Source organism: Chaetura pelagica, unplaced genomic scaffold, assembly GCF_000747805.2.
Source record: "Chaetura pelagica isolate M959 unplaced genomic scaffold, ChaPel_1.0 scaffold2, whole genome shotgun sequence".
NCBI classification, from domain to species: domain Eukaryota; kingdom Metazoa; phylum Chordata; class Aves; order Apodiformes; family Apodidae; genus Chaetura; species Chaetura pelagica.
The window spans coordinates 4,651,727-4,662,603 of record NW_009952796.1 but is presented as its reverse complement, the minus strand read 5'-3'; the positions used below and the strand labels follow the sequence as shown (position 1 = coordinate 4,662,603).

Here is a 10,877-nt window from a genome sequence, read left to right as displayed (position 1 = left end):
CGTGTGGAACAGCAGTGCCCACTGGAAGCACTGGTTAGGGAGCTTTGGTATCAGCAGCTATTGTAAAGCAAGGCAGTGTGGGCTAGGTGAGCAGTCCTGTGTGCGCCTCTTGAGCCAGCAGTTTTTGAGCAGGGTGGTAACAGGGACAGTGTGTCTCTGGTATGAGTTGTGCTCTGGAGCCAGTAATCATTCCTTAACTTTATCTGAAAGGGGCAGAAGGAAATGGAGGGAACCATGAGTAATAGGGAAAGCAGCAACATTTGGGAAGGCAGGATGGAGAACTGCATTTCACTTGTTACTTACTATTGAGTTCAGCCTGGTATGAGGAATTCATTAACAGCCTAATCTTTTTCCAGAGAAAAGAAAAAAGCGTCGTCTGGGGCTTGAAGTTATTTTTGCAGTCTTGGATTATGCTGGCTGGAAGGAAAATGTAAAGGCGTGGAGCTGTTTGGCAAGACAGATGAAACAAATTGTAATGTATGTATCTCTGGTACAATGTGCTAAAAACAAATATGTCAAGTCTACACCTCCAGGCAATTGATGTTACCCTTTGTAGCCTTTGTCTTTCCTGTTGGTGGACAGAAGAGTCATCTGGCCTACTGTGTGTGCTTTCATTGGAGAAAAGCAGAAATAAGTATTGAGGACGATTCTGAATTTCCATTTTTGTCATCACCTGAAAAAAGTTGATTTTGTTTTGTTTATTTTTACAGGTGACATGCTTATGCACAAATAATTATTCAGATGTTATGGTACCAGTTGTTGCCCATCACTAATGCCCCTCTTTTGATGGCAGGGGAACAGTTGTTGGGTCTGTTCTGCTCTGTTACTACATGTGCATTATTTGAAAGTTGGTTTGAGAACCTCTGGGCTGCAATAGGGGCATGTCTGGTACTGTACAGACTAGTATGTTTTTTGACGGTTGTAAATGTTACAGAATGCAGCCAGTGTCATCTTAAAAGCTGAGCCAGCATGCCTGGGGATTGATGTGACTTTACCACCAGTGACAGACATGGCCTCTGATTTCAGAAGGAGCTGTTTCAGGCAGTCTGTGCCCTGAAGGCCTTTAATGTCTAGACTTTATTTTGCCCAACAGACAGTCTGTTGTATTTCTTAAGCTCTTATTTATATTTACAATAAATAATTCAGTACTTAATGTGACCTGTTTTGCTGTTTAATTGCCACCTCCACCTACACAACATCTGCTGTTACGGACCAGAAGCTAGTAGGTTAAACCTAGTGGTGTTGTGTAGTCAGTAAAAATGGTATGATACTCTAACTTTGCCTTGTATTTGAAGACAAATTCAGAGTTATCTTGAAATACACTGGTCATTTCATGGGAAGATCACTTCCCTGTTGTAGGTAGTTTCTGTTTCTGAAGTGCTTGATTTAAGGTCTTTATTGCATAACAGTTACTGGAATAAGTATGTGGGATAAGTTAGTCTTCTAGTATGCATAAAGTAACACAAACCTTTTCTAAAAACAAACCCCTTCATGATACTAATTTGTCAGCAAGCATGAGGAAACTTTCTTATTACTATTGACAAACTGGCACACAAGTCAAAGGCCTGCTTCATTTCACAGCATAATCTGTTATTGCCAAGTCTGAATAAGACTGTTGGAGTTTACCTTCTGCCTCACTACTGTTGCCAGGGATTAAAAAAAAAAAAGGTTATTTCTGTTTAGATTAGTGTTTCAGTCTTGCAGTGTAAGCTTAGTGTGTCTATGCTAGCAATTTGAGACTTCTAGCAAGGTGATAATAAAATTCAGTGCCTTCTAAGAATCTCTTCATCTCAATTTAAGCTTTTTTGTAACTTTTTCCAGGTCTGAGAAGCATCTTGACTGGATCAAACAAGAGTGGAACTCCAGAAAGGACTGGTGGCCAGTCTTCCATTTTAGCCGTTACTTGGCAAAAAGTAATTGGAGGGAAAATGAAAGCCTTTCATATGAAAAAGCTCTAGTGGCTGGAATCTTGCTTGGAAAAGGTAATACTAAATGCTCTTTCCTTTTTACCGCATAGAACAGAAATAATGTCTAGTTCTAGCCCCAATTTACCTTCTAGTAAAGGTTGTTGTCTTTGAAGCTGTACATGAGAAAAAAACATTTAAATTGTGTGATATTTGACAGTGAGGCATATTTTGCATAACTTGTCGTATTCTGGTTTAGAGTTCTGTTTTATCTGGCCTTGTTAAGCAGTCACGATACTATTTATCTTGCTTAACCCTCAAACCACAATTTCAAATATGCATAACATGCTTCTGAGTGAATCTTGTGAGGACTGCAGAGAGTTTGCTTGTTAGATGCTGGTCTAGGCAGTGTATCAGCAAATACTGGGGAGCAGCTGATCCTTAAGGACTATAGGAGTTTTGTAATACAGGAAGGAGAACGGGGGATGGGGTCTTGAGCGAAAACCATCAGCAGTTTGGTAAGAAGGTAAAGATCATGATCTCTTCAGTAGTATTCTTTGAAATGCTACCAAAAGCAAGTGGAGTGTCAGGCCAAGCAGCAGCTGCAAAATTGAGAATGAGACTATGGCTTGTGTGCCAGTTCAGACTTTGGTTGACAGGCAACTTGTTCGTTGTCAGCTTTTCTATAAATTTATCTTCTGGACTTGATAAAACTATTTTTCATATTGAAGGTCTTTTTTTTTTTTTTTTTTCTTGCAGTAAGTTTTTATCAAATGTCTCCTAGCTTATATTTTCAGATGCCTAATAAAGTTATTCCAGCTCTGATTTTCTTTAATGAAGTTTCTGTGTGTATTAGGGTTAACATGAGCCTCTCTTGTCCAACACACAAAGTTTATGTATGAAATCAAGGCTTTTTGAAATTTTACTTCTTGAAATTTTACTTTCTAATCTATTAGAAAAGTAAAACCAAAAGAGAATATTTTGCAATATGCTGTACAGTTACATACATGTAGAATGTTTTAAGGGTCAGCTGAGGATAGATTTTTTGATGCTGCAGTTATGTCTCTAGTGTTGCATGTCTTGGAATATTTTATTACCTTTCGTTACTGAAAACTTTCTTAGCTGTTTGCATGTTATTTAAACAGTGAAATAATTTTCTCTCCTTCTCTGTTTACTTGTATGGTGGTATAAGTTACAATACTTTTTTTTTCTTTTTGCTCAGATTGCAAGTACTTTAAATATGTATCACACCAAGGCTGCAAAGCTCAGGTGAAAAGGTTTCAGCTACTGAAGAAATTTGTGAATAAGCATAATCCTGTCTACCTGAGAGTCTCTGATGCTTCAGACTGTTCTGTACAACCTTAATCAGAAGGTGCCCATAAGGTTCTTGCTGTATTTTTAATTGTCTGTGAAACTGTCTTCTGTATTGGTGCTATTCTAAAATGTCTAGGCAAACCCTATCAACTCAGTATTAGACTTTTTAAAGTATTTTTGTAAAAACACTTCGGTTTGTATTAATTTTATAATAAAATTAATATAATTCAACTGATGAGGTTGCGGAATTTATTTGATGTTAGTCCTATATTTCTGTGTGAAATGCAAATAGCATTGATTTCAAGTACATCTTGAATACATTTTTTGCATTGCATATTGAGAAAAATTATAGGATGTGAAGAACTACCCTGGCTTATTCAAATAGATTATGCACTTCAACATATCCAAAGGCAGTTTTCCCACCTGTGATACTTATGGGTTTTGTGTCCATCTGAGGGATAGTTTTCACATCATTGGTAAGACAGTGGTTGCTGCAGCTGTGTGGCTGGAGAGGGAAATTGGTGTTGCAGTGCTTTGAGAGAGCAAAGGCACAGAACTACTGAAAACTTCTCTACCTGGTGGAAGAGACTTTCTAGAATCTTTTTGCTGCCTTGCCTGTGAGTTGAAATGTACACTATTCTGTGTTTGGAAAGCAAATGTTGTCACAAACTAGCTTTCCAGTTTGCTTGAAAACAACAAGAAGATTATTTCCAAATACTAGTTCTGTTTTAATGACAAGTCTGTAGAATTCTGCTGGATGAACTGCTTGCACCACCTCTGGAAATGAAATAAAGATGTCTTTAGCATAGTAGTATATAGTTAAGTACAGCTGTGCTTTTAAAGCTGAGTGTTTACCTGGAAATTTGGTCTGGGTTAATCTGGGTCTTGTGATATGTGCCTTAAGATAAGGTGTCCTAAATATTAAGTGAGCTACTTGCTGTAATTGTACATTTTATCATAAAAAAAGGGAATTGTCATTCTCAGCCTGTGTACTGGTTTGGTTCTGACTCCCTAAGAATGCTGCTGTAATAGTAAATTTTTTTTGGTTGGAGATCTTCAACTGAGTTACGACTATTGTAAGGTTTCAAAATACTCTTCCTCTTAGTCTGTAAGATGTCCCACACCTCTGGGAAACAATTATTTTGTCTTCCTGTCTGCCATTATGCCCCTCTGCTCTTCAGGACTTGCAAAGATGGGCCTTTGATGGGCTCATTTCTCTCCTGTGATGGGCTTGGGAGCATCCCAGCAGGATATTATCTGAGCTTCCCCCTTCCATTGTCTCTCTGTGCTCTTTTGGGGGGGTGCAGAGGAGCTCTTATATAATCTAACGCAAAACAGAGTGAAAATTGAATGCTAGAGCCCCTGCTGCTTATTGAGAGTTCCCAAATAATTTTCCTTCTGCCACCCTAGCTGCCTGTGGGATATGTTTGCATTTCAGCAGCCGAGAAACTGTCACTTCATTGAGGAAATGTGAAACAAAGCAGCAAAGGTTGGGGTGGAGGTAAGAAGAACAAAGAGAAGGTCTGATGTCTTTGAAAGATCTGTTAATCCATTGTGCTCACAGCTTCTCCTCAGACCTCTGGAAGCAGAGTTGCTGCCAGGCATCGTGTTCTGTCCTGGTGCTAGGACTACTATGCTGCCATCTGCAAGCAGAAGAGCAGCACAGTCCTGTCTTTCATGTAACTATCTCAAGCATTGATTGCTTCTTCATGTCGTGCAAGAAACTGGGTATTTCCTGACACCGTAGTACTTGCACCTATGACAAACCTGTAGGGCACAAGTCCTGAGTGGGATTTCCTGTGGAAGTTACTCAGTGCATACTGTGTTTTCAAACTTGTGTATTGTACTTTGAATATAACTCCCTGTGTATTTGAATATTCTGCTTTGCCTCTGAGTTCTGTGGTCTAGATTTTATTTTCTTATGACTTGGCATCTTCATCCTGTATGCAAAACTTCTGTAAGGTTTTTATTTATTTTTTTTCCTTTTGTGAAACAAATAGCTCTTCTCTTCTTCGCTGATCTTCTTTATACAGAGGCAAGGAACTTGTTCAGGGAATCCACATCTTCTTGCTATGGACTGTGTCTGTTGTCCCTCTGTACTTAAACACTGAAGTGAAGAAGAGCACTTTATATTTTTCATAGTAAAACCTAACACAATAACAACACAAAATTACAAATCTTTTTGTCCTTAGCCTCTTCTTTCCCCATTCCATTCAGTTATTTTATATTCCTGCTTGCGCTTTCCTGTTTTAAGACGGTCTTACTAAAGTTCAAGCAAAGCAAGCTAATGAAATGTCAGCTGCTTTTTAAACCATGTCAACCCCATGTGTGCTTACTCCCTTTTTTTTCCCCCACCAGGTTCTCGGTATTCTGAGCAGCTGTCTCATGCTGGAAGCTTTGGCAGGACTCGCCTTGGCTTTCAGAGCAGTGCAAGCATATTGTCAGCACTAAACAAGTGCATTTCCCTTACCACTGGAGTAGACCCTGCAGAATCAGAGGGTTGATGTGTACTGGTTTGGATTCTCTATTCGTCAAGGCTTTCTGTAATTGATGTTCTTATCTGCAGTGGTAAATGCTAATTTAAGGAATGCTGGAGGTGGTATGTTGGCTGAAGAAAAAAGACTGCTTACTCACTGCAGAGAGTCCTTGTGTAATGTGAGCAGTAAGCTCTGTGGGAGGTTATGCTTTCTCTCCTTGCTCAAATGAGAGCAAAGCTATTCTAGCTTGTGTTCCTTCCACAGAGAGCAGTAAGGAATGTTATTGCCTCCTACTCAAAGTATCCAGTAACTAGGAAGTGCCTGATAGGCAGTGTGCTGGGGCATCCTCAATGTCTGGACTATGGGCCACCCTTCCATCCCACTTTTCACTTGGGATTCTTCTCTGCCTATGAAAATTTTGGCTGCTGTGACCAGGAAAGAGACAACAGCATCACAGCAAAATACTGGAACATGATGGATTATATTGATCCCCAGGGGCATAAACTGTGTGGAATGTATATCAAAGATATCCTGTGTCAGGTAGGGCAGAAAAATAGTATCTGTATCCTTTGCTTTGGCCTGACTTGGGTGTCAGTTATGGTTCTGATAGTCCCTTGTAGCTAGCTGTGTTGCCATGGAAAGAGAGCAGGGGAAAAGTGGGCTGACAGAGTAATGGTACCTAATCCTCAGCATGCATTTTGGGAAGTGTTTTGTGTAAGATGCATCACTGTGATATCTGGCAATATATACTGACATTTGCCAGCAGTAATTATTTCTGAAACATTGTCCAACTTGGATGATGATGGAAATCCTGCTGTTCTGTTAATTTTCTCATAAGGAAGGGAAGAGTTCCAGATCAATATTTATTTTCTGCTTGCAGCTGCTAGGTTCTAGACTAAAAATTCTACAAGATAAAATTATTTGGCAATTACAAGGCTAAGCGTTTGGACCCCTGGGCCCCATGAAGGATGTTTTGATTGTGTTCCTGTACTTAAAGGGCAGAATCATAAGATCATTAAGGTTGGAAGGGACCTTAAAGATCATCAAATTCCAACACCCCTGCCATGAGCAGGGACCCCTACCACTAGATCAGGTTGCACAAAACCTCATCCAACCTGGCCTTAAAAACCTCCAGGGATGGAGCATCAACAACCCCTCTGGGCAACCCATTCCAGTTCCTCACCAGCCTTATAGTGAAGAATTTCTTCCTAACATCTAACCTAAATCTCCCCTCTCTCAGTTTAAAATTATTACCCCTTGTCCTATCACTGTCTTCTCTGATGAAAAGCCCCTCCCCAACTTTTCTGTAGGCCCCTTTCAGATACTGGAAGGTGCTATTAGGTCTCCCTGGAGCCTTCTCTTCTCTAGGCTTAACAGCCCCAACTGTCTCAGCCTGTCTTCATAGCAGAGGTGCTCCAGCCCTTTGATCATCTTGGTGGCCTTTCTCTGGGCCCTCTCCAATAGGTCTCTATCTTTCCTGTGCTGAGGGCACCAGAACTGTACCCAGTGTTCCATGTGGGGTCTGACTGGAGCAGAGTAGAGAGGCAGAATCACCTCCCTGGCCCTGCTGGCCACACTTCTTTTGATGCAGCCCAGGATGTGTTTGGCTCTCTGGGATTCAGCACACACTGGTGGCTCATGTCAAACTTTTCATCAACTATCCCCTCAAGTTTTTCTCCTCAGGACTGCTCTCCAGCCATTCTCCCCCCAGCCTGTATTTGTGCTGACCCAGGTGCAGGACCTTGCATTTGTCCTTGTTGTACTTCATGAGGTTGGTGGCATTGTCCACCTCCAGCCTGTCAAGGTCCCTCTGGATGGCATCCCTTCCCTCTAGGGTGCCAACCACACCACATACCTTGGTATCATCATCAAACTTGCTGAGGATACACTCAGTCCCACTGTCCATGTCTCCAACAAAGATGTTGAACAGCACTGGTCCCAATACTGACCCCTGAGGGACACAACTTGTCACCTACCTTCCCTTGAACACTGAGCCATTGACCACAACTCTCTGGGTGCAGCCATCCAGCCAATTACTTATCCACTGAGTGGTCCATCTGTCAAATCCATGCCTTGTTAGCTTGGAGACCAGGATGTCACGTACAACAGTGTCAAATGTCTTGCACTAACCCAGGTAGATGACATCAGTTGCTCTGCCACCATCCACCATCTCTGTAGTCTTGTTGTAGAAGGCCACCAGATTGGTCAGGTATGACTTGCCCTTAGTGAAGCCACATTGGCTGTCACCCTCTTTATTTTCCATGTGCCTTAGCAGACTTTCGAGGAGGATCTGTTCTCACAGAGGTGAGAGTGACTGGCCTGTAGTTCCCTGGGTCTTGCTTTTTCCCCTTTTTAAAAACAGGGGCCATGTTCCCTTTTTTCCAATCAGCAGAAACCTCACCAGACCACCATGACCTCTCAGATATGATGGACAGAGGCTTAGCAACTGCATCCACCAGGTCCCTCAGGACCCATGGGTGAATCCCATCAGGTTCAATAGATTTATGCACCTTCAGGTTCTTTAGATGGTCATGAACTTGCTCTACTCCTACAGTGGGGTAATTCACTCTCCCAGTCTCTGTTTTCACCTGTCATTGCCATTGTGTTGAGGCTGGAGCACTTGCCAGAGAAGACTGAAGCAAAGAAGTCACTGAGGACCTCAGCCTTCTCAATATCCTGTGTTGCTACCTCACCTGTTTCCTTCAGGAGAGGGCCTACATTTTCCTTGGCTGTCCTTTTCTCCCCAGCATACCTAAAGAACCTTTTCTTACTATTCTTAACATCCTGGTGAGATTTAATTCTAGCAGGGATTTGGCTCTCCTAACCTGATCCCTTGCTGCTTGGACAACCTCTCTGTAATCCTCCCAGGATACCCTTCCACCCCCTGTGTGCTTCCTTCTCAAGTTTGAGCTTTTCTAGGATCTGATTATAGAAATCTTGTTTTCAGACACCTTACTTTCCTCATTAACATGCATAATTTGAATCTTTTAACTGAAGTTGGAAAAGTTTGCTGGTTTTGAGGGGTCTGATGGTTCATTGAGTTAACAACTGCATGCAGTCCTTAATCTCTACAGCAGCTGTTCAAATCCAGCCCAGTCTGGAGTCAGACTCAAGCTACTGTAGTCTGATTGATGACTGTTTGGAATAAAATCTTGTATTTTATGCTTAGAGACCTGTGGTACTTCCTCTACAGAAATACTAATCAAGATATAGACAATATGAGATAGATCCCTCTTAACATCATCATAAAGAAGCTTTTCTTATTGTTCTTAACATCCCTGGTGAGATTTAATTCTAGCAGGGATTTGACTCTGCTAACCTGATCCCTTGCTGCTTGGACAACCTCTCTGTAAGCCTCCCAGGATACCTGCCTTTGCTTCCACCCTCTGTGTTCTTCCTTCTTAAGTTTCAGCTTTTCTAGGAACTGCTTGCTCATCCACACTGGCTTCTTGGAGTTTCTACTTGACTTCCTCTTAGTTGGGATGCATTGCTCTTGGGCCTGGAGAAGGTGATCCTTAAATATCAGCCAGCTTTCATCCCTCCATGATGTTATCCCAATAAACTCTCTCAAGCAGATCCCTGAAGAGGCTGAAATCTGCCCTCCTGAAGTCAAGGGTAATAAGCTTGCTGTGAGCCCTCCTTGCTGCCCTAAGGATCTTGAACTCCACCATTTCATGGTCACTACAACCTAGGCTGTCCTTGAGCTTAGCATCCCTCACCAGCCCTTCCTCGTTGGTGAGGACAAGATCCAGCACAGCACCTCTCCTTGTTGGCTCCTCGATTACTTGGCAAAGGAAGTTATCATCCGTGCACTCTAGGAACTTCCTGGATTGTTTGCATTTAGCAGAGTTGTTCTTCCAACAGGTGTCAGGATGGTTGAAGTCTCTCATGAGGACCATGGCTTGTGAATGTGAAGTTGCTCCTATCTGTCTGTATAGTGCCTCATCTATATTATCCCCCTGCTCAGGCAGCCTTTAGCAAACCCCCACCATGATGTCATCTTGGCCTTTCTTCCCCTTAATCTTAACCCGAGAGCTCCGTGCACTCCAGTTGGTCTTTGACATAGAGGGCAACACCCCCACCCTGTCTCCCCTGTCTGACCTGCCTTTTTAACAACTGTTTGTCTGTCTGTATAGTGCCTCATCTATATTATCCCCCTGCTCAGGCAGCCTTTAGCAAACCCCCACCATGATGTCATCTTGGCCTTTCTTCCCCTTAATCTTAACCCGAGAGCTCCGTGCACTCCAGTTGGTCTTTGACATAGAGGGCAACACCCCCACCCTGTCTCCCCTGTCTGACCTGCCTTTTTAACAACTGTTTGTCATGCAAAGCTTGACTTACTGCCTGCCAAAAGACACACTTAATCTTACTGAGAATGTATAAAGCTGTTCTCTTTAATACATCTTTAGCCCTAAAATATTATCTGTGTGCCAAAATGTTTCCACTTTTTTGGATGCTTGGCAGGATTCTGGCATCTCCTCGGGATGGGGACACACCCTTTTAGCACTTTTAGGGCTGAAAAAATGTACCATCAGGGTTGTCTGTTATTTCACAATTGTTAAAGCAGAAAGGGCATGTACTACATTCCCTATCAGAACCACTGATTCTGGTGTTGTGAAGATTTTTCTACATGTTGTAGGTAGAAAAAACAGTACAAACATGTGTTGCCTCTTTGATTTCTCATTCTGCAGGCCATAATTTAATTTTGCATTTGTTGTAAGTGTATGTTGTAGCAAAAAACCAAACATACCCCATATATTTTCTTATATATTTTCAAAGTAATAAGCTTTTGTGCTTTTCATATATTTTAGAGTGAGATTGCCATTTAAATCCTTGGGGTGGGAGTTGCAGTTCTTTTATTGCTCTTCTTGTTCAAGTTAGTGACAACTGTGGAAATAAGATTGGGTTCTCTGGCAAATGTTATTTGGTTGTTGAATTAGTGGAGGAGCAAAGATCTACCAAATGGTTTTGCTTTAGCTCTGTCACTTTGCTGGATTAAATTGTTACTGATGAGCTCACGTGAAAGGGATGAAAAATTATTACATCTCCCTTTTGCCATCCCCACAGTATCCTGACAGTTTGTAGTCACTACCTGTGAAATGTTGTCATGTACTTAGTGCCACGTCAAATACCAAAATCAGATGCATGTATGTGATCAGGATTGTGCCAAGTGCTTATTCCT

General features: G+C 41.8%; 2 protein-coding genes across 3 annotated transcripts in view; both read left to right on the top strand.

Moving 5' to 3' along the window:
* TAF1A (TATA box binding protein (TBP)-associated factor, RNA polymerase I, A, 48kDa) overlaps nucleotides 1–3,334 on the top strand; it is an 11,519-nt gene extending 8,185 nt beyond the window's left edge. For both annotated transcript variants that reach the window (XM_009994755.1, XM_009994756.1), the window contains 3 exons: nucleotides 357–477; nucleotides 1,822–1,982; nucleotides 3,127–3,334. In XM_009994755.1, the coding sequence (XP_009993057.1) occupies nucleotides 357–477; nucleotides 1,822–1,982; nucleotides 3,127–3,269 (425 nt within the window). In that variant the 3' untranslated portion in view covers nucleotides 3,270–3,334. The remainder of the gene's footprint in view (nucleotides 1–356; nucleotides 478–1,821; nucleotides 1,983–3,126) is intronic.
* A 2,471-nt stretch (nucleotides 3,335–5,805) lies between these two features.
* Nucleotides 5,806–10,877, top strand: part of HHIPL2 (HHIP-like 2) — a 13,003-nt gene continuing 7,931 nt past the window's right edge. Inside the window, 2 exon segments of the mRNA XM_009994807.1 lie at nucleotides 5,806–5,817; nucleotides 5,960–6,235. Of these exon segments, the coding sequence (XP_009993109.1) occupies nucleotides 5,806–5,817; nucleotides 5,960–6,235 (288 nt within the window).